General features: G+C 41.1%; 1 protein-coding gene across 1 annotated transcript in view; it reads left to right on the forward strand.

Moving 5' to 3' along the window:
- Positions 1-24,304, forward strand: part of Lasp (LIM and SH3 domain protein Lasp) — a 63,687-nt gene that overhangs the window by 31,180 nt on the left and 8,203 nt on the right. Inside the window, exons 3-5 of the mRNA XM_080268840.1 lie at positions 4,745-4,829; positions 10,033-10,133; positions 11,879-11,958. Coding sequence (XP_080124966.1) covers positions 4,745-4,829; positions 10,033-10,133; positions 11,879-11,958 — 266 coding nt within the window. The remainder of the gene's footprint in view (positions 1-4,744; positions 4,830-10,032; positions 10,134-11,878; positions 11,959-24,304) is intronic.

Raw genomic sequence — 24,304 nt, forward strand, 5'->3', positions numbered from 1 at the left:
GACTGTTTAGGAGGAGGGAGGAACGAGGGGGGAGGGAGAGATAAGTGGGTATCAGAGTAGAGGAGATGGAGAGGTGGAGGAGGAGGAGGAGGAGGGGTTGATAAAGTAGAGGGAGAGAGGGAAAGGAAGAGTAAAAGGGAGGAAGTGGAAAGGTTAGAGATAAGCGGAAGGGAGGAAGGAGAGAGAGGAGGAGGAGGAGAGTGGTACTTGTCAGTATATGTTAAACTCCTCACTGTTGCTGAGAGAGAGAGAGAGAGAGGGAGGGAGGGAGAGAGAGAGATAAGAGCTAGACAACGCCTAATCACGTATTAGAAGGACACTGTTAAAAGTATTTGTTCTAGAATCATCTCATCTTAGTGTTTACACCTGAGAGAAATGGATGACTTACAGGATAATAAGCGATAGTTAAATGAGAGAGAGAGAGAGAGAGAGAGAGAGAGTGTGTGTGTGTGTGTGTGTGTGTGTGTGTGTGTGTGTGTGTGTGTGTAGGGAAGCCACACAAATCCTTTCCACTCCACACATCTAGCCAGAAATAACCTTTTGCACATGACACACTTTCGCACGTGATGTCATACTACCGCACGTGTCGTCATATTGCTGCACGTGCTCTCATACTACCGCACGTGATGTCATACTACCGCACGTGATGACATACTGCCGCACGTGATGATATACTACTGCACGTGATGATATACTACCGCACGTGATGTCATACTGCCGTGAATGTTGCACGTGTCATACTGAAACTCATTGTATTAGCTTTCGTGTTCGCAAGACATTTAATATAGCACTTAATGGAGGGGATTCGGTATGGTGTTGGGTCAGATGTGGTACAACAGGCTGCCCTCCCTCCTTTCCGTGTGTACCACGTATTAGTGGTTCCAGTTGTGTGTGTACCTTACATACAGACATACCTGATGGCACGCAACACAGGCCTGAAATGGTGAAATATACAGTTTCATTTTAAGCTGAAAAAATTCTCTCTCTCTCTCTCTCTCTCTCTCTCTCTCTCTCTCTCTCTCTCTCTCTCTCTCTCTCTCTCTCTCTCTCTCTCTCTCTCTCTCTCTCTCTCTCTCTCATGCCAGATGTACGAGGCGCTTCGCTTCATTTAGCACGTACTGTTCGGAGCCTTCCATTTAGAACCACGTGTAGTAGTTGTTGTTGTTGTTGTAAGTTAGGGTTCAGAGAGAGAGAGAGAGAGAGAGAACTAATAAGTCATCCCAAGCGAATAAACCACACTCGCTTTACTGAAAACTTACCTGATATTATCTAATGTGTTGCAGCAACGGCCCAGTCTGCAGGTGTGGGCGTGGCAGTGGGGATGGGGAATGAATAAATGATGCTGTGTGTATGTACGTATGTATGTATGTGTCAGTTGCTGTCGTTGATGTTGCGGCATCTAGCTAGCAGGATCTTGCCTATTTAGGACGTGGCTAACACACTCACTCACCCTGCCCCTCTCTCTCTCTGCTCATGACGTCACCCCGCTAAGAGAGAGAGAGAGAGAGAGAGAGGAGGGTGGTACGGATATTGTCGGTATCCATTACACTCCTTCCTGTTGCTGAGAGAGAGAAAATAACAAAAGAAAAAGAGAAGGGGGAAAGGTTTGTGTGTGTGTGTGTGTTAGAGAGTTTGTTAGAAGTAGTACAGTGAATGTTAGAAATATACTATGATAAGGGATAATGGAATGTTAGAAGTGAACTGTTTATAATACCACTCATGGGCGAGACACTGATTCTCTCTCTCTCTCTCTCTCTCTCTCTCTCTCTCTCTCTCTCTCTCTCTCTCTCTCTCTCTCTCTCTCAGATCTTTAATAATCACCAAAAGCTGGACAAAAAGCCACAATATTGTTGCGACAATTCAGTTTCTCCAACATTTGAAAATGCTCGTGGTAATACAAATGTAATGAGTGAGAAGACAATGCGGTGTGGTGCGTGAGAGAGTGTGTGTGTGTGTGTGTGTGTGTGTGTGTGTGTGTGTGTGTGTGTGTGTGTGTGTGTGAATAGCTCTTATCCAAGTTATGAGGTGATTAAAACTCGATTAGCCTTAATGATCTCAATGGCTAATTGTTTTACCATGATAGGCTAGCTTAATGATGATAATGATGAATTTATAATAGTAATAATAATAATGATAATACTAATAGTAATAATAATAGTAAGGTAGCTATAGTAGTAGTAGAAGTTATAGTAGTAGAAGTAGTAGCAATTATGAGGACAATGTAAGGACGGCAAGGATGATACTATTAATAATGAAAAGGGATGCTATACGAATATTGATAGTAGCTTAAAACTACTCTCTCTCTCTCTCTCTCTCTCTCTCTCTCTCTCTCTCTCTCTCTCTCTCTCTCTCCCTCTCCCTCCCTCCCTCCTTCCCATCTCCATTGTATTCGCTCCCAGACCATGAAGTGTTTAATTTGCATAGCGACCGTATGATCACCATATTTATACGGTTGTTAGACAGGGTAATTGCACGTTAGATGGTTGTTAGGTATATAGATGCTTATTCCAGGGTTGTTAGGTAGGTGTTAGAATGTGGTTAGAGGTTGTTAAGTGATTGTTAGCTGCTTGAGGACTTAATGGGAGCTGTTAGATAAATATTAAGGTCTGTGAGTTGGTTTAAATGACTCTAAGATCATGACTAACGATTGTTGGGTTGTTGAGGACGTGTTAGCTGGATGTTAGATGGTGATAGTTGGATTAGTTGGCTGTTAAATGGGTGTTAGTGTCTTATTAGTAGGTTATTTGACTTAAATAACCTCTGACGACTGTTAGATGATTGTTAGGTAGTTTAGAATGGTTAGGTAGGTGTTAGATGTTGTGAGTTGGATCAAGTGACTTAAAAGGTATTAGATTTTAGTTAGTGCTTGTCTGTTAGGTAATGTTTGATGCTTGTTAGTTTGGTTCAGTAGCCGTTAGGAGGGTGTTAGGTGGTTGGTGATAGTTACATGATGTTAGATAAGCTTGTGATGGCTGTTAGTTATTGCAGGAAGTGTTAGATGTTGTTAGAAATCTGATGGATGATTGTTAAGCGGTTTGTTAGGGAGTTGTTAGAAGATATATGTTTGTTAGATGGTGTTTGGTGTTGTTAGGTGATTGTTAGATTGTTGTTAGGCGGTTTGAATGCCTGTTAAGGAGCTGTTAGAAAATAGAAGAAAATTAGAGTGTTTTTGATGCTGTTAGGTAATCGTTAGATGCTTGTTCGGATAGTTAAATGACTGTTAGGGGTCTGTTAGAAGATATACGCTTGTTAGATGGTGTTTGCTGCTGTTAGGTGATTGTTAGATGATTGTTAAGCGGGTTAAGTGTTTGTTAGGGATCTGTTAAATGGTTGGTGCTTGTTAAAAGTTTGTTTGATGCTGTTAGAGGGGCAGTTCATGTTGTTAGATCCTTGTTAGTTCACTGTTTGTTTGTTTGTTTAAATGGCTGTGTGGAATAATTATATAGATGGAATTTAGCCTGTTTAATGTTTGTTAGTGACGGTAGTTTTAATGTTAGAATACCTTTCTCTCTCTTTCTCTCTCTCTCTCTCTCTCTCTCTCTCTAACGGAAGAAATTTGCAAGTCACATCCTCCTCCTCCTCCTCCTCCCCTCTCCCTCCTCCTCTCCTCCTTTCTTCCTCCTCCTCCTCCATAACAGAACTGAGTAAGGTGATTTGCTGGTTGGGTGATCCACACACACACACACACACACACACACACACTCTCTCTCTCTCTCTCTCTCTCTCTCTCTCTCTCTCTCTCAATAAACGCATACTCTTTGCTGTTCAATAGAGACTGACAAGGAGTGTGTAGAGAATTATCTTTTAAGCACTTCAATACTGTGTTTATTCTTGCCCGATATTATGGAGAGAGAGAGAGAGAGAGAGAGAGAGAGAGAGAGAGAAAGAGCACTTTAGAGAGATTGGAAAAGTGATAGAATCCCAGTGTCAGACAGATGATGATGATGATAGTGATGATTTTGATTGATTATAATATTCGTGATGATAATGGTGATGATTTTGATGATCATATTGGAGGTGGTGGTGATGATGATGATGGCGGTGGTAATGATGATGATGATGATGATGATGATGATAATCGTTGTGATGATGGTGATGATTCTGTTACTATAACAGTAATAACGCTTTCTCCTAACACTACTTTCTAACACTCATCGGTAATTCTAACACGTATCTCTAACAATTACTGTATATCCAGCACTTATTCTAATATTTCATTCTGCCACTTATTTCTGACGCATTTTTCCCTTATTACTATCACTTATACAACTCATCTAACGCGTATTTCTAGCACTTAGTCTAACATCCATTAACCCTTGTGTATAGAACTTCTGACCTCATTTCTAGCACCTATTTAACTATTTCTTACCTCAGTTCCAACCCATGTTTCTAACAGGTCTAATTCTCATTCAGACACATTTCCAACCCGTATTCTAACACTTAACCCTTATTTCCTACACATTCTAACTCCATTCTGACATTCTAAAACTTCTAACCCTTCATCTATCTATCGCCAGACGCCTCAACCCCGTTTGGGGTGGCCACAAACAAATCGCCTCCAAGTCACCCTTCATGCTAACACTTTAATCCCTATTTCTAGCACATATTTAACATTTTTAACCCCACATCTAGCACTTGCTGTATTTAACACATTTCTAACCCCATTTCTAACACTTAACACGTCTGATCCATATTTCTAACATTCTAACACTTCTATCATATTCCTGGCTTTTTTTTTTTCCAGACACATCCCAAAAGCCAAGGCCACCACGGTAGCAGAGACCCCAGAGATGAGGCGGCTGGCAGAGAACACCAAGATTCAGAGTAATGTGAGTACTGTACTACCCTGATGTAGTGTACTACCCTGATGTACCATACTTTATCTTTGTACTCTTCTGTCAACGTATTATGCTGCTTATCTTGTTGAACAGATAACAGTGAAGAGTAATGTGAGTACTGTACTACCCTGATGTAATGTACTACCCTGATGTACCATACTTCATCTTTGTACTCTCCTGTCAACGTATTATGCTGCTTATCTTGTTGAACAGATGATGATTCAAGCTTTCGAAGTAATGTGAGTACTGTACTACCTTATGTACCGGTACTGCACTTTATCTTAGTACTTTCCTGCCTACGTGTTATGCTGCCCTCTTATTTAAAGCCATCATACTGAACAGAAAACACAGTAATGAGAACTGTGCTACACTTCTGTACTGTACCACCCTTATGTACTGTAGTTACTTCATGTTTGTACTCTTCTGTGTACGTGTTATGCTGCCTTCTTATTTAATCCTATCAAACTTAACAGAAAACAGAGTAAGATGAGTACTGTACAACCTTTATGTACTGTACTAAGCTCATAAATTGTACAGAGTAATTTTTTCCTGTACTATGCTACCAACAGTATGTTAGGTTATGTACTGTTCCTCCTCCTCCACTTCCTCCTCCTCCTCCTCCTCCTCCTCCTCCTCCTCATCATCATCATCATCATCATCTTCATCATCCTTTTATTTTCATAATGGTACTACCCTTATATAGCTTATTATTAATGTAATGTACTAATCATATAATGTACTGTACTCCCCTCTCCCTTATGTGATGTACAATATTGCATTTATGTACCCCTTGTGTGTAATACCAGGGTAGTCACGTGAGGTGTCAGAGAGGTGTGTGTGTGTGTGTGTGTGTGTGTGTGTGTGTGTGTGTGTGTGTGTGTGTGTGTGTGTGTGTGTGTAGACAGACAGGCATATATAGAGGCGGTGGCTGAATCGGTCGAGAGGTGGCCTGCAGTTCAATTGGATCCAGGATCGAATCCCGTCTTGGCCAAGGAACACTTTAAGGATTTGAATTTCATAAAACAAACTTTACTGATCTACCAGAAGACCCGCCGACATGTCGTAAAAACAGCCCTGCTGATACCAATACACCAGTCCTGTATGAAACAGCTCCAGCACGTATTCAATTTGGACAGTGGGTGTTAGCGCCGAAGTGGTGACATATGGAAGTGTATGGTATGTAGGAGGACTACTGGGCCTTGGGAACAGGCTCTGAAGCTTATGCCCAGAGTCGGACACACACACACAAAAAATGGATAGATAGATAGAAATATTGTAGGCGAAGTGTTACGTAAATCTAACGTTAATTTTTCAAAGATAACATATATACAGTGATGCATTTATAAAACAGATAAATCCTGGCATCATTTATCAGCAAAAATACATTCTTGTCATATACATCTCTTGATAAGGACACAGTTTTATCTTTGTTATCAGTAAGACGTACAAAATAAATTCCTTGATATTGATAAGTATTCTGGTATATAAAAATAGTTTGTGTGATATTGACAGGTATTCTGATAAGTAGATAGATATTAAGAGATAGATAGGTAGATAGATAAATGGTTGGATGGATAGATAGGTAGATAGATAGACGTAGGTGTTAAGAATTCGGCCATAACTAGGGAGGTACAGTGACTCAAATGGTGGCATGTCCTTTCATGTGCTAGTATATGTTGGCACAGTGTTAGTTCGTGTTTCTCTCTCTCTCTCTCTCTCTCTCTCTCCCCCGAACTGTCTACCTCCCATCCCTCCCCCTCCTCTCCCTCTCCCCTCATTCCTCTCATCTCCCCCTCACTCATTCGCCTAATCACTATGTCCGTCCCCACCCCATTGTCCAAGAGAGGAAGGGGTGGGGGAGAGGGAGGGGAGGGGAGGAAATGAAGGGAAGAGAATGGGGGGAAAGGAATTGAGATCTTTGTATGTTCCTTCCCTTTCCATCCCATCCCTCCACTTCTTCTCTATTGTAATTATTCCCTTCCCCTTCCCTTCCCTTCCCTTCCCTTCCCTTCCCTTCCCTGTCACTACGGCACCTCCCCACTTGCCACAACGTCAGGAAGTTAGACAATGCTCAGTGTCAGCAGGACAGAAGGTGGCCTCAATTAACTACATGCATTCACGGCCACCTTCTCCTCAGTTTGTTAAGCTTGTTATACATAAAGCTCTTTCATTGTAATACTATCCTTCTGCCTATCACTGTCTACCTATCTGTCTGTCTCTCAAAAACAGATTATATGTAAATCAAACACCAAGAAAATATTAATTATTTCTTTTTTCTAAAATAGGTGTGCATAGATAACTTACAAGGAGATAATAACTTTTCACATACTAGAATAAATCGGTAAGGGACATGGGCTAGGGATTCATCTAAGCCCATTAGGATACGTGTGTCCATTCTGCCTATTGTTTCATGCATTCCTGTAGCTTATGTATTGCATGGCGCTGTGAAATGCTCTTTGTGCATGAGAGAGAGAGAGAGAGAGAGAGAGTATAGTTTGTGTGTGTGTGTGTGTGTGAGAGAGAGTGAGAGTATAGTTTGTGTGTGTGTGAAAGAGAGAGAGTGAGAGTATAGTTTGTGTGTGTGTGTGTGTGTGTGTGTGTGTGTGTGTGTGTGTGTGTGTGTGTGTGTGTGTGTGTGTGTGAGAGAGAGAGAGAGAGAGAGAGAATTGTAAACTTCGTGATATAGATTTATTGATAGATGAAGAGGGTGTGTGTGGTTGTGGGTTGGTTTGTACCGGTATGTGTTATATCCATTTACAAATAGATAGATAGATCGATCGATAGATGTGGAATTCTCTGGTTTGTAGATTAATCATGTATGAGAATGGTAGATCACACACACACACACACACACACACACACACACACACACAAACGGGAAGGGCTTTCAGTGTAGTAAGGGAAGGGGAACATGAAGGAATATATGAGAAGGGGGGGGTGTTCTCGTCGGCTTAGGAGTCTCCCTAACACCTTTTCATTAGTGATTTACTATTTACTACACCTTACTCTCCCATTCTTCGTTATATAAGCCCTTCTCACACTGCCATACTCTTCCTAAATAACATACCAAAGGATATTAACCGGCCATATCCAAAAATAAATCGCCAAGGAAGAAGTGCTCGGGAGAAAGCACGTCCCAGCCTCCCTCCCCCAGTCCCGCCTCCACTCCATGCTTCCATCTTCATCGTATCATTAATCTCGTGTGTGTGTGTGTGTGTGTGTGTGTGTGTGTGTGTGTGAGAGAGAGAGAGAGAGAGAGAGAGAGAGAGAGAGAGAGGAGAATAAGGCAGGGTACGACTGAAAGGAGAGTCAAGGTTAGGCAGAAGGGTAAGGCAGGGTGGGGTAAGAAATTGAGGCAGGAGAGAGAGGCACTATAGGGTGAGATGGGTGGGGCAGGAGGGTGAGGCAGGGTGCGGTACTGCAGGGTAAGGCAGGATGAGGCACTGTCGGGTGAGAAGGGTGGGACAGGAGGGTGAGGTTCTACACAGGCAGGGTGAGGCACTACAGGGTGAGGCACTACAGGGTGAGGCACTATAGGGTGAGGCACTACAGAGTGAGGCATTATAGGGTGAGGCGTGTGTGTGTGTGTGTGTGTGTGTGTGTGTGTGTGTGTGTGTGTGTGTGTGTGTGTGTGTACTTCCTGAATCATGGCGCGCTTAATTTTGAAGATGGCATCACTGATCACCTTTCCTATTTTCATTTGATAATTTTTAATGGTAAAAGTTAATTTTTATCAGAGTTCTTGACCCCTGGATACCTCTCATACCACAAAGATGGCGTCATCCACCCCTCTCTCCATAGAGCAAACTTATAAACCTTCCTAACCAACTTCTGTGACCAACGAGCATCCGTTTCTTTTAAAAATCATGTCATGTCATTTGGCCAGATTATTTTACTTTTGTATTCTGTTTATCTATCAGTTGCAAGACGCCTTGATCCCGTAAGGGATGGCCACAAACAGACCGCCTCCATGTCGCCCTGTTCCCTGCCGTTTCGCTGCTCTTCCCCCAACTCACACCCCCTTCTCTCATTTACCTCTTTGCTCCATCCCTGCATCACTTTGAATTAATTTTGAAGTGTATAGATGTAGTTAAGGTATATGTAAACAATATTTTACATAATTTAAGTTTAAAAACGTTTATACATAGCGGACCATTGCGTGTTTTATCCATGAGTCATACGGTGTCTGGGTAGGGCAGGAACACCCCTTGACACCCGACCAGTCACAGCCCAACATTGTTGTGACGTCATCGGAACCCGTTAGTGACGTCATCGGGAAGGAAGGAGGGTGTGGTGGGAAAAAGAGGCCATAGGAGGTGTCGTAGCACTTCTTTCTTGGCGATTTATTTGGTTTATTACATCATAGCATTGAAAGCAGTCACAGGCCGCCATACATGTGACGTCATGAAAACCTGTTAGTGACGTCATCGGCAAGGAAGGAGGTCATGGTGGGAAAAGGAGTATAGGACACATCGTAGCACATCTTCCTTAGCGATTTGTTTATTACTCCTGAGCATTCAGAGGAGCGTATATGTGACGTCACAGGACCCGGTAATGACGTCATCGGGAAAGGAGGGGGGTGTGGTGGGAATGGTGAGGGAGGGGAGGAGGTTAGATCCTTGGGAGGCTTCATAACGTCTCTTCCTTAGCGATTTATTTTTCCCATTATACCTCTGATAACTTATTCCCACATAAGTTATTCTTCAAACTTATATACTAATAATACATATATATGACAGAGTAATAATGCATTTGTAGAGGTAAATTGTGAAGAAGTGCCTGGTAAATAGGTAGTTAGATAGGTACTTATTTTGTCTTTTGTACTCCAGTGTACCGTACTCATAGGTAGATAGATAGATAGATACGTATTTTATACCCTAGTGTAATCTAGTGTACTATCTACCTGGTTCTGTACATGGTAACCTTTTGTACTCCTTACGTGTACAGTACCACGCAGTTTGTTGATAGGTAGATTGATAGAATGGTAGATCAATAGGTAGGTCTATACTTATTTTCTGCCCTAGTGTACCATGCACCCCTTGTACCCCCTACAGGTACAGACTTTGTAGATAGATTAGTTTAGATAGATAGATAGAGAGAGAGATAGGTATGTAGGTTGATATTTTATACCCTAGTGTAATGTACTGTACTATCTATCTAGTACTGTACCTAACCTCCCTTGTACTCCCTACAGGTACAGTATCATGCAGACTTTGAGAAGAACAAGGCAAAGTTCACACAGGTGGCTGATGACCCGGAGACTCAGAGGCTTAAGAAGAACACACAGATTATCAGGTGAGAGAGAGAGAGAGAGAGAGGAGAAAATTAGGTGAGTGTGAGAGAGAGAGGGGGGGGAGAAGGAGAAGGAGGGGGGAAAGAACAAGGAAAGGGGAGGGGGAGGAAGAGGGGAAGGAAAGAGGAAGAGTAATGAAAGGGAGATGCAGATAGTAGAGGGAAAGGAAGAGGAGGAGGAGAATGCTGAGAATATTGGGTGAGAAGTATTGATGATGATGATGATGATGGGGAGGTAGAAGGTAGAAAGAAGAAAAGAAGAGGGCATGAGAAAAGAGAGGAGGAAGAAAAATGAAAAAGAATGCTCAGTAGGGCAGGGGTATAAGTAGAATACAGACATTATCAGGTGGGCTCGTAGACAACAAACATCGACTCATTTAATTTAGTGGTACGGTACAGTAACTTCAGGTGATCCTATACTAATGTGCAAGACAAATAAACTTAGGAAACCATTTAGTGCATTCAGTAGTAACCATATAGCCAATTAAACTCCTGGTTGTCTTGTAGGTTATGGCTCTCCAGCAAGATGTAGACTGTAAGGGTTGCCAGCTGAGGAGTGGTTGGGGTTTATTGCTCACATAATGCCATTCAGGGAAGATTGACTGGTCACTTCTGTCTTAAATGTCAGGATGGAGTAACCTAGCCCCAGACTCCTATGCTTCTGTTGGGAGGAAATAAAAATGCATGGATGGATGGATGGACAGATTAATGGATAGATAGATGGGTCGATGGAGATAACTTTTTACCATTTATTTCTTCCTGAACAGATAATATTGGATGTCAACCCCACTGATTACATATAAAATAGATAATGCCGGGCTGATATGTTTACCAGTGCTACCACATGAAGGCATCCTGCTCTAACAGAAGTACTGTATAATGGCTGGAGATAACCGTTTATTGTTTTCCTGAGCTGATAATAGCTAAGTTAATCCCATTGATAAGATATGGAGTTGAGAATGCCAGGATGATACGGTTCATGTTCATTACTGTATTAAACTGGCTTGGATGATGATCAGATGGATTGTTTTTTCTTTTCACTGGTCACTGTGTTGATAGTTCTCCCCACATCTTATGGACAGCCTTCAACCCCTCTCTCTCTCCCTTTGCCACACTGTTGCATCCTAACTCTTTACTGTCACTGCTTCATTGGTCACTGCTCTTCTGAACCCTCAGCTTGCTTTCCTCCTCCACCATGGCAGATCATAGCACTCATCTGGCAGCTCACTCTCACTCTTTCTCTGTTCAGTTTTCTAATCCAAGAGTTAACCAATACTCCCAGTTCTTCATGTATGCAACAGGTCAGCTCTGGAACTGTCTTTCTTAGTCTTTATTTTCCTCTGCCTTTGTCCTCAGTCTTTTAATTGCAGCATGTCTAGGTGTCTCACAATGAATGGATCTTAATTTATTTATTAGGCATCTGGCTATATACAGTATAGATATATAGATAAATAGATGAATGATGATGGTTAAAAGTTGCTAGTAATACTGTAATATACCATACTTCATTTTCTTGTTTTACCCTACGATAAATCTGAATGATGTACACACATTTGACATGCTTATTTGTGGATCTCCTGTAGTAATTATAAAATGAATCTGCATTGTCTTCTCATTGCAGCAGTGTTGTGTGTGTGTGTGATGATGGTGGTGAAGATAATGATGGTGATGATGTTAACATTGATGAATGACAGTGATGATAATTTTAATGATGACAGTGATGATGATGATCTCTCTTCTCGTTGCAGCAATGTTGTGTACCACGGTGAGTTGGCCAAGAAGAACGAGATGGAGCGAAAGAGAGGCGAACCCGGTGACGAGAATGAAGGTACACCATTGACGTGGCTATTTACACCACTGTTTATATTTACAGTATTTGCACCAATATGTCTTTATTTACACCAGACTTTATCATAATCAATAACCATTTACAATATCTTTTTTAGGTGAGTCTTATTCCATTACTTTCTGACATACTGCATTTTATTTTTAAATTGTACATTTTATCTTAGCAGGTATAGAAAAAGTATTTAGTTGTATTTTTCCCTTGCACATTGTATTATTATTATTATTATTTTTATTATTATTATTATTATTATTTAACAGGTGTATGGAGAGTTCTAATGCTTTTTTTCTGACATAGCACTCTCTCTCTCTCTCTCTCTCTCTCTCTCTGTTACAGCAGGTGTATGTAAGAATTGTGTTGCTCTTTATCACTGTATTACATCATCTGTTTCAGCCTTTTAAATATTTCTATCATAGTATGTATAAAGTGAGAAATTTAGCAATTGCATTTTCTTATTTAGCACATGGTTCATTTTTAGCATTTTTTGTCTTGCAGAATTTATTTGCATTATTCAAGTACAGTACATTAGGATTGTTCATTTATGTTTGTATCTATTTCTTTACTGTATTTATTTATTTATTCATTTATTTTCTGTATTTGTTTATGATTGTATACTGTATGCAGGGGTAATGTGAAATATGCTCTTGCTTGCTTCTTTTTCTTAGCGTATTGCATAATTAATTTAACTGAATCATTTGACACTGATGAGGAACCAACACATATTTGGTGCTGCGTACTGTGGGTGGAGCAGCTGCAGTGTCCACCCAGGAGCCAAATCTCCTCATATTTCTCTGTCATGGTCTGACCGTGGTAAGGTACCACAAGGGGGCGCCGGATCGCTACACAGTGTATTTACAGTCAACGAAGAGAGTGTTGTCCATCGCACCGCATGTATCGTTCTGAAACACGGACAGAGCATTGTGATATGTGGAGCAGCAACTGATTATAAGTGGAAATATAATCTCTGGTAATTATTAGGACTCAAAATGGCACAAAAGTTCACATTCAGGGTGCTGTGTTTGTTATGGCACTGGGTTATTAGACTCATGTGTATCCTACAAAACTTACACATTTCCATTGTACCCCACATGTGCCATACTTTTTGTGTTGACTCTACTGTACTGTAGTTCCGACCCCTGTGAGTCTGTCTGCCACAAGGGGGTGCTGGATCGATGACCCCATTGAAGCAGTTGTTTACACGTGGTCAGCGGATCTGCATGGCCTGATGGACTAGGGTTAAGCAGCAACAATAACAACTACTACTTATATTTCGTCGGAGTTGGAATGTTGAGAATTTTGATGCATCATTATTTAAATTGATGCATCATTATGCTTGTGTTTTATTATTATTATTATTATTATTATTATTATAAATATTATTATTGTTACAGTATTTGGTTCTAGCACATTCCTTTTTTTTCCCCCAAGTAGGTGTGGTTACATTTATTTATTTATTTATTTCTTTTAGCACATTGCACTACCTCAGACAGATGTAGTGAGGAATTTTGTGGCATATTTTGTCCCATTGGTAGAAAGCATTAGAAGAAGTACTGTAATTGATTTGGCTATGTAATGAGAATGAAGCATGAGAGACTGACCAGGAGAATGTATGTGAGTGAGGTGGAGGGGTGGGGGGTGAGGGAAACAGAAAATGAGATGCAGGGAATGGGTGGTGGAGTGGGGGAGAGAGGGGGAGACAGGGTATGAGATGGAAGGATGGGGTGGAGAGGTGGGGGTGTGAATTAGAGATCGGGCAGCCTGATGGCAGAGGACAAAGGTGACATGGAGGCAGTTCGTTTGTAGCCACCTCTTCTGGAATTAATTCATCTGTGAAAGATAGATAGATAGCGAGATTGATAGACATTGCATCATCTATTACGGTATATAATTGTCTCTTCTCAGTATGGCAGGTGTAGTGTGGATTAATGTTGTATTTTCCCCAGGTAGTTATCTCTCTCTCTCTGTCTTTCTCATATATATATATATATATATATATATATTTTTTTTATTTCATTAACTCAAATTAAGATTTTTTTTTTTTTTTCCCTATATAGCTCCTTCAGTTTTTGCTAACACATAACTTCCCACACATATAGTACACCTGCATTTTTAGCTAACCAGTTAATCTGTCTGTCTATCAGTCTATACTCACCTTTAATACACATCCATTCGAGGGAACTGGTAAATTTCTCCACCTCACTGACTTGCACTGAGCACGAACATTTAGCATAGTGGAATGGGGGACTTGGCCTGCACAGTATTCTTGTCACTTAAGAAAGCTCCCCAATACCTTTTCCTAAGCAATTTATTTCATTTATTACACCTTACTGTCCTGTTCAGTGCAATATAAATCCTTCCAGTATCACCAAACTCAGCATAATAATTTATGAAAGGGTATTAACCAGCCATATCCAAAAATAAATCACTAAGGAAGAGAGGCTTGGGAGCTTCCTTACCCTACAAGAATACGAACCTTAGAGTAGTTCAAACTGTCTAATAATTTTTAACATAGCACCAGATACAGATATTGGTCCATCCTTATGAATAATGGAGTGGGAGAGAGACAGGTTTGAGCTTGGAGGGAGGGAAAGAGAGTTCTAATGTGTATCTCTGTCCCACCAAACATTTCCACTTGTTCTAGTGGATCATGTACTATTAAACATTATCTCAGTACTGTACTGGATGATTTGGAATATGAGCTTACCATTTTTCTTGCTGACTGGGTGGCTTCTGTGCTGTCTTATACAACCATCCTTCAGTTGCCTCCCTGTCTCCTGAGAGCAGGTTGGTGGACTGCAGGAGAAGAGTAACTTAAGCCTGCCTTCCACTGGGTTTATGTTTGGATGAGCCTGGGGTTGCAACTACTCCTGTTACTAACTGCTGTTCAAAAAGTCTCTCCCAAGTTGAATAAATATCTCTCAGCCTGTATTCTTGTTAGTTGAGGAGGCTTCCTAACACCTTTCCCTGAACGATTTATTTTGTTTAATACACCTTCTGCCCTTTCCTGTATTTCATAAATTCTTCCAATAATGTCATCCAAGCATCATCCAATCCTACATTGCTCCATGAGGAGCGTAGGAGCCCGGGGCTAGACAGTTGGTCCCGACATTTAAGATGAGAGTGACCAGCCTCACTCATCCCTGAGTGGCATTACATGAGCAATCAACCCCAACCACCCCTTGGATATAAACCTTCACTGGCTCAATCTGATTGGAGTTCAATAATCACCCACTAAACCACCAGGTGCCAAAATTTGGTTATATGGTTACCACCCAGCATAGTAAATGGTTTCCTGGTGTTCAGGAAACCATTTGGCTTGTCACTCAGTGTAGAGTCACCCACTTGCATGAATAACATACAAAAGGATATTAACCACCCATATCTGGAAATAAATCACAGTGGAAGGGCTGTTAGGGAGCTTCCATAACCGACATGAATACATGCCTCAGAGTAGCAGGAATACAGTAATAAGTATGTCATTAGACTGAAGGAGTTTAATGTGCATTATATATACTAACACATTCCCTGGGACAAGGTCATATAGTGAGACCCCCAGAGATAATGGCTGAGTAGGGAGGCTGCCAGAGATCCAGCAGCATGGAGAGCCACCATTAGGTGACCAAGACCATCGCATGGAAACATGTTCTTGTTAGAGCCTTTATATATAAATGAATGAACAAAGGAATTTCCCAAACTTATGTATCCAGGAGCCTTATTTAATCTTTTGGCCTGCCTTGAGCCCCAGAGCATACAGTAAAGAGTGATGTGGGACTACAGCTGCATAGATAGTAGAATGTGTTGTCTGAGATTGTACCTTGGGATCTTAAGTTTTGTTGTCAGACCAGTCCAGTACTATACCTGGTGCTATGTTACAGCCATGCTCCTCTGTCTAACAGTAATCAAAGAGCACTGACACACTGGCCCAAAACACATGATTGATGGGATGAAGCAAGGTGCAGGGTTAGTACTGCTGCAGTAATGAGTTTGAGCCTAGGGTGGAACCCTGTGCTGCCTTATTTCCTGTGGTCAGTCATGCATTTCAGGCAAGTGTGTCTGCCCCAGAGATGGGTAAATCATACCGCACAGCAAACAGTTTCAGCGTGTGTGTATAATTTATTCACTGGAGTTCATGGAGCTTTTATATTCAATGTGCATTATGCTTTCACATTCATCCACTTCAGAAAACACGGGACTTTATATCAAGTTACCTTGACTAAGATGCTTTCACTGTATACACTTTGCAGCCAATCTCGGGCCATGGTCTGAGCCCAAGGGCACCGGGGATATAGCCGCCGCCACCGCCTCAGCACAGCACACACTTGCCTCGCACTTAGACCGCCTCAATGAGACCAAACACGCCACCCCCCCAGCAGACTACCGGGACTATTCTGGGGACCGCTATGACTATGACTATTCCCCACCCTCACGCGCCTCAGACTACTCCCATAAATATCCATCTCCTTCTCGCATTCCTCCCTCCCAGATTCCTGATGATTCTTACTATCCTGCTCCTTCCCGCATTCCTCCCTCACAGATTCCTGATGATTCTTACTATCCTCCTCCCTCCCGTCCTCCCCCCTCCCCTTCTGCTCTCCGTCGGCCTGCCTCACCTTTCCGTCGCTCTGTCTCTCCACATCGCCAGCCCTCTCCCTCCCGAGCCCCACCTTCCCCTTCCCTCCATCGCCCCGGCCCTCCACCTCCTTCCAGTGCTCATTATCCAGAGTATGAGGAGGAGGAAGCATACTATCCCCCTCCTTCCCATACTCAGCCTGCTCCTAGTGACTATCCTGATGACTACTATCCACCTACTAACAGACATGCCCCTCCCCCCTCTGACTACCCTCCCACTAACAACTACTACCCAAGTAAGAATGCATTAATTTTTACTTTTAAATTGAGCTATATATTTATGCTTGCCTCCTTGCCCCTTTAGTACGAGGAGATTTTTTTGTTAATTGATACTTCTTTTTTTTTCTATGTGGGGAGACATTTGAATATGAAGGGGTTACACAATACCACCCCACCATACCACTACACCACCATGATACCACCCCATACCACTACATAACCACATCACACCACTACATAACCACATCACACCACTACACTTCCACACCAGTGTGTCCATTTAATACTAACTTGGCCTAAAATTGTTGTCTCTCCATCTTGAATGCTGTGTTGTAACAATAGACTAACTCTGTAATATGATGCTAGTTATGAAAAATGCTGTGAAGAGGATGGAGAGCCACAGGATTGTGTTATGCTGCCATTGAGCTGTGTGAAATAAGATGGAACAGGCAGAAATATGCTGCAGGTGTAGGTAAAAGATATTACACTTCCATACACTACACTAAACTACTTTCTCATAAACAACACTACATTACACTTCCATAAACTACACAGCACAACACTACACTGCTTTCCCATAAACTACGCTACACTACACTACACTACACTGCACTGCATGCCCATAACTACACTTCCATACACTGCATTACACTACACTATGCTACACTACTTTCCCATAACCTACACTACACTACACTATGTGCCCATAAACTACACTACACTACACTCCCATAAATTACACTACATTACACTCCCATAAACTACGCTACACTACACTACACTACACTACACTGTCATATGTTACACTACACTCCCATACATTACACTACACTCCCATACATTACACTCCTGTGCCACACTGCATCTCCATACACTACACTACACACCCTTACCCTACACTCTACACTGCAACACTACACACCCTTACCCTACACTCTACACTGCAACACTACACACCCTTACCCTACACTACACTGCTACACTACACTTCCTTATACTACACTACACTCCCTTACCCTACACTACACTGCTGCACTACACTCCCTTATGCTACACTACACTTCCTCACCACCACACCACCTTTTTCTCCACCTCTCCAGCACCAACCAGTCTCTCATATTTTCCTGTTGCTGTCTCCAAACACCTTCACGACACATCACACACATTTGAACCTATTCTGGCATCGTATTAACTCCTTCAAGGCTGTGACGTTCTTTGTGATGTATTCGGGTTGGTTAAGGACGTTCCCTAATGCCTTTTTCGTAGTGATTTATTTTCCATACTACACCTTACTGTTCTCTTATATGTTTTGATCTTTTAAACACCAACATGGAAGACAAAAATAAGACACAGGGATTATTAGTAAGCTGTATGAACAAGTAAACAGGTAAGAAAAGTATTAGGGAGCTTCGTTAACCAATGAGAAGACAGAGCAATGGCGTACATTCTTAGTGGGTAAGGAGGCTCCCCAACACCTCTTCCATAATGATATATTTTCCAAACTACTCATCAGCATCCCCTGGTTTGCTTCTTATGTTTTTTTCAGTATCGATGTAGATTACATGAGGTCAGCTCTGGAACTGTCTCCCTCTGTCTGTATTTCCTGCCTCCTATGATCTCCAGTCATGCAAACTCAGTGTGTCCAGGCATCTCGAAATGATCAGATCTTGAATTTGACTCTCTTTTGTATTTTGTTTTTCTCTTGGAGGGAACAGTTATTGTGGGCTCATGGCCTTTGGTTCCTTCTTCCTCACATTAAAAAAAAAAAAAAAAAAAAAGGAATATAGTAATGAAGCAGAATCAGAAATAAATCAGTAAGGAAAAGGTGTTTGGGAGCTTTTATATCATACTAGAATCCACTCCAATGTCTTGTAATGGGGGGATTAATGAAGACTGTATGTAATCCCACCTTATGGATAATCTCTCGTACTGAAGGGGCAGATACGCATGTTGGGTGGTACTTGTAGGATCTGTTCTTGCCTGGCTTCATTTTCTGTGACCCCTCAAGCACAAGGACATGAATAAGGCCCCAGAGATTGTAAACAGAATTAAATGAATGTCGTGTTCTTGGATTTGGGGATTTGGCTCTTGCATGAAGGTGGTGGTGACTGTTGTCATTGCTTTATTGGTGACTTTTTATTGCTTTATTGGTTACTGTTTTCATTGCTTTATTGGTTACTGTTTTAAATGCTTTATTACTGTTTTATTTGCTTTATTGCTGACTGTTTTAAATGATTTGTTCCTCTAACTTCCACAGGATTATATTCAGCTCTTCCAACTCTAAAGCTTAAAAGCAGTTCAGTTTTTTTTTTTTTTTCTGGTATGAATTCCCCCCTCCCTTTTTTTCTCAGGAACTCCCCCTTCCTTTGTGTGTGTGTGTGTGTGTGTGTATTTACCTAATTGTGATATACAGGAAATGAGCTACACTCGTGGGGTCCCGTCTCTGTTTCTCAGTAAGTCAGATTTAGCGTTTAACTCGTTTAAGTTTTTAGACTAGACGATCTCTTTGTCCAGGCTGTTCCACAGGTCTATACATCTATAAGGAAAATTATATTTCTTGATATCCTTCAAGCAATTTGGCTTCTTCAATTTCATTCCGTGTCCTCTTGTTACTCTCTTATCCCATACAAACTGATCTTCCTTGTCAATTTTATCTACTCCCATCATGGTCCTGAACACTGCAATCATGTCGTCCCTCTTTCTCCTCTCCTCTAAGGCAGGCAAATCCAGCTTTTCCAGCCTCTCTGTGTACGACATCTGCCAGACTGGCGACCATCTTGGTTGCTGTTCTTTGTATTCTCTCAATCTTGTTTATATCTTTCTTTTTGTGTGGGGACCACACTACTGCCGCATATTCTAACCTGGGGCAGATCATAGCCACTATCAATTTTTCATCATCTCTTCATCCATATAATGAAAAGCAACTCTTATATTAGTCAAGAGTTTATAAATCTCTCTAACTGCCTTGTTAATATGTTTTTCCGGTGACAAACTATCCTGGACCAGAACTCCCAAATCTTTCTCTTCTCTCGCTTTTGTTATTGGTTCATTACCCATCAAATAATTCAGTGATGGCCTCTTGGTACTTTTACCCATTTCCAATATTTTACATTTCTTTGCATTGAATTTCATTTCCCACATCTGGCTCCAATCGTATATCCTATCAAGATCCTCCTGCAGCATTTTAAAATCCTCCTCAACCCCTACCTTCCTCAAGATCTTTGCATCATCAGCACACAAACTTGCATAGCTGTTCACTCCATCTACCATATCAATTAAGTAAATCAGGAACATTACTGGCGCCAACACAGAGCCCTGTGGGACTCCACTTGTTACTTCCCTCCATCCAGACGTCCTATCCTTTATTACTGTCCTTATTTGTCTGTCTCTCAAAAAGTCTCTCATCCATTCCAGGAAGTTCCCCTTCAGTCCTCCTATATGCTCTAGTTTCCACATTAGTCTCTTATGGGGTACCTTGTCAAAGGCCTTCTCCAAATCTAAATACACACACTCCACCCAACCATCTCTCTCCTGTAGCACGTCAATCGCTATTGAGTAAAAGCTCAACAAGTTGGAAACACACGACCTTCCACTTCTGAATCCAAACTGACTTTCAGACAAAATTTCATCTCTCCCAGATATTTTATCCATCTATCGTTCAAAATTCTCTCGCACAATTTGCGACCATGCTGGTCAGGGACACTGGTCTATAATTCAGGGGTTCTTCTCTGTTTCCTCCCTTATAAATTGGTACCACATTTGCTCTCTTCCATTCTTGAGGCACTTTCCCCTCTTCCAGAGAACACACAATTAAACTGTGAATCTTATCCGCCAGTTGTTCTCTGCATTCCTTCAGTACCCAATTAGAGATTCCATCTGGTCCTGGGGCGATCCTTACATCTTGAGTTTCCAGTAATTTATACACTTCCTGTACTTCCACTTTTATATCTTTTATCACTACATTTCTAGTCACTCCCTCCCCTTCCACAGACTCCTTTTCATTAGTGAAAACTGATTGGAAACCTTTGTTCATTATTTCAGCTTGCATTGCTGCATCTATATAGACTTCTCCTTCTACTTTCAGTTTGGTAATTCCTTCCTTTTGTTCCAGTTTGCCATTGACAAATTTGTAATACAGCATGGGTTCATCCTTGCATTTGTCTATTATACCTTTTTCAAAATTCCTTTCTTCCTCTCTACGTGTTCATGTGTATTCATTTCTAATTCTTTTATATTTTTTCATTGTTCTGTTGTTACTTCTCTTTCTCCAGTTGTTCCATGCTGTCTCTCTCTCTTTTTTTGCTATCATACACCTTCTATTAAACCGCACCTTTTTCCTGTTTTCTTTCCTCCTTACTCTTGGCACAAATTTTTCCACATCCGAATTATAGAGGTCTAGAAAGATATCCCACTTCCTCTGTATCTCTCTTGTTTCTCTGAATTTTCTCCAATCCTCATTTTCGAAAAATTTTCTCAGTCCTGTAAAGTTTGCTTTCCCAAAGTTGTATCATCCCTGCCTATATAGCTCGTCTCTTGGCTCCACGTTCCTATTATCATCTGGAACTCATTGACCACATGATCACTTTTTCCAGTAGGACACAGATATTTCAAAGACGCTATTACATCGGGTTTTTTGGTAAATAGTACGTCAAATCTTGCTGATGTGTCCTCACCTCAGAACCGTGTCTCTTCTTTGAGCCATTGTGTCATCACCTTATTCACTGTTATATTTAATCGTATAGTGCCCCACAAATCTTCACTGCCTCCTGAGTCCCATTTCTCCTAGTTCACTTCTTTACAGTTGAAGTCACCCATTAGAATTATATTGTTGCTTTACTCAGTCATTTTTAAATAACTAGCCATGTCTGACAACATTTCCTGGTATTCATTATCATTTCATGCTCTTGTCTTTGGCGGAACATACACTACCGCCATCTCTCTCTTGCTAATCTCTCCAGTTTCTAATTTCATATTTGTCACCTCAGCCCTGCCTTCCCCCATTTCCACCGTATCTACACTTATGTTGTTCTTCACTGCTATCATCACTCCTCCTCCCGTTTTTTCTCTTCTGTCTCTTCTCCACAGTTTGTATTTACCATCTCCTATATGAACATCAATATCTTCTCTTAACTTGGTCTCAACAATTCACATAGCATCAGGTGTGTGTGTGTATGTGTTAATTTTCATTCATATCCAAAACACTTATTTACCAGATTATCATACATTTTAAGAATTCTCTCATATACAGCATTCATTCCTATAATATATGATTATTTTGATTCCTATAACTTACACTATTTTCAGGCACTACAGGTTATATTTGCTTGTGAGGTGGAGCCACGATTCCAGAGGCTTGAAGGATGTGTTGATGAGTGTGTGGGCTATTTCACTAGACAGGCTGTTGATTGTTCCCACTTCTGTGTTTTTGCCTTCCTAGTTTTTGGATCCTACCTCACCCTGTGCTTTAAGTGGGACTAAAGATTGGGATGATGACGATTATGATGGTGGTGAAAGAATGATTGAATGTGTGGCCTGTTTCATTGGGAATGCTGTTGATAGCTCTCGTATTGTATCGATATTAGTGAGAAACCATGACGATGATAATGATGATTGTAAATATTGTATAGCCTATCGTATAACCCCTAGATAATTCAGATATCCTCCAGCATTCGCTATATTACACCATACATTCAGAGATATCACTAATGCAACAGTTATGCAATGCAGTGCTTTTCCTTTCAGCTCTACATTATGTGTTGCAGAGTACTGGTTTTAGCTTGTCAGTGTTGTAAAGCCATTGCATAGTCAACAGTATTAAGTATTATCACATTACTAGGAGGTTTGGTGAATTCTGAGTTGAATGATGCTATTTCTCTGTATGTTTTGGTTGGTAGAGGGTTGCCTTCATGTGGTGGTACTGAAATGAGTGTCTCTGCTGCCTGATTATACAGTGTCCCTTAACTTCCTATCCCCTGAAAGGAGAATGGTGCACTGCATTGGAAGGCAGATTAAGCCTGCAATCCACAGAGTTCACATTCAAGTGGACCTGGGGTTGCTGCTACTACTACTACTACAACTACTACTACTGATTTAAGTATTGTAAGTGGGGTCCTGGAGAGAGATGCCTTCATGTGGTGGCACCAGTATGATGGTTGATTCCACTGGCCAATAACAAATGCCCTTAAGTTCCTTCTGTATCCCCTGACACAAGACTATTGAACTACAGTAGGAGGAGAGTTTCAGCCCGCAGTTCACTGGGTTCAATGCCCACATGAGGCTGGACATATAAATATTGTACAGACACTTTGAAACATACAGAGGAATAGTGTCCAGCTTTAGTTTCATCAGTCCTGTGGGTGTTAAATACTTCATTTGTTGGCTGTACGTTAATGCAAGATACAGTATTGATGTTTATGTATATTGCTTGTTTTAGTTACCCTTTGTTATATACATTTGGTTTGCTTTAGTTTGTGTTATATATACATATGGTACATTCTTTTTTCTTTTTCCAATGAGCCCAGTCTGCTTTATTTTGTGTTGCATGGAGGTTGACATACTAAGATTTGATCGTGAGGATGTGCAGGATATAGTCAACCCTTAAACTCTGGGTGTCTTCATTACAGGTCTGAGTTGCCAGCCATTTTTTTCATGACTAAGTTACTTTCATTGTTGTTACATTTGCTTTGAAGTGCAGGTAGTCTACATTTTAAAGTTATTTCAATACTAAGTTGCTAATAAATTACCTCAGCCATGAACCAGAAGTAAGAGCATCACCTGAAGTTGTTTCTTCAAACCCATTTAGTACTTTAATTACTTTTTTTTACTGTATTTTGTGGCATTGATGAGAAGCCTATATTTGGTGATGCTGTGTGTCTTGGATGAAGCCATTGGGGGATCTACCTGGGAGATAAATCCTTTCATATGCTGTGGGAAGGACCCAGGTCTGACCTTAATAACATGCTGTATACCACAAGGGGACACTGGATCCCTGTACAGTGTATTTATTGTACACTACCTGTAGGTCCAGCCGTGGTAAGGTACTATCCCTACATGGTTTATTGACTGTACTGCACCAGTAGGACAGTCCCATAGAAACAGTTGCTTACTCGTGGTCACTGGGTCTGTTTGGTCAGACAGGCCAGGGTTAAGCAACCGCCACAACAACCGTATACTGTTTTTATTCACCATAGGAGTGGTTGTGAGAGGCAGAGGTACTTAAAGCTTATATTAAAGGATGTAATCAGATACAATGGTTGTAGTATTATATTGCACATGACACATTAAGTAGAGACTGTCTGTAGTTGACTCTTATTGAAGTTAATATTTTAAATTTGTTGCTGAACTCATGACTTTTATATGTATTTTAAGTTCATGGTTGGAAACACAGAATAATAATGTGGCTATACTGAGAGTTTAAGGATAAGCAAGGTGTGCGTGTTTGTGTGTTGGTGCATTTTAACCCCCAGGCAGCTTCTGCATG

This window comes from Coenobita brevimanus, chromosome 30, assembly GCF_032717465.1.
Source record: "Coenobita brevimanus isolate Jiangsu-jjx chromosome 30, ASM3271746v2, whole genome shotgun sequence".
NCBI lineage: Eukaryota > Metazoa > Arthropoda > Malacostraca > Decapoda > Coenobitidae > Coenobita > Coenobita brevimanus.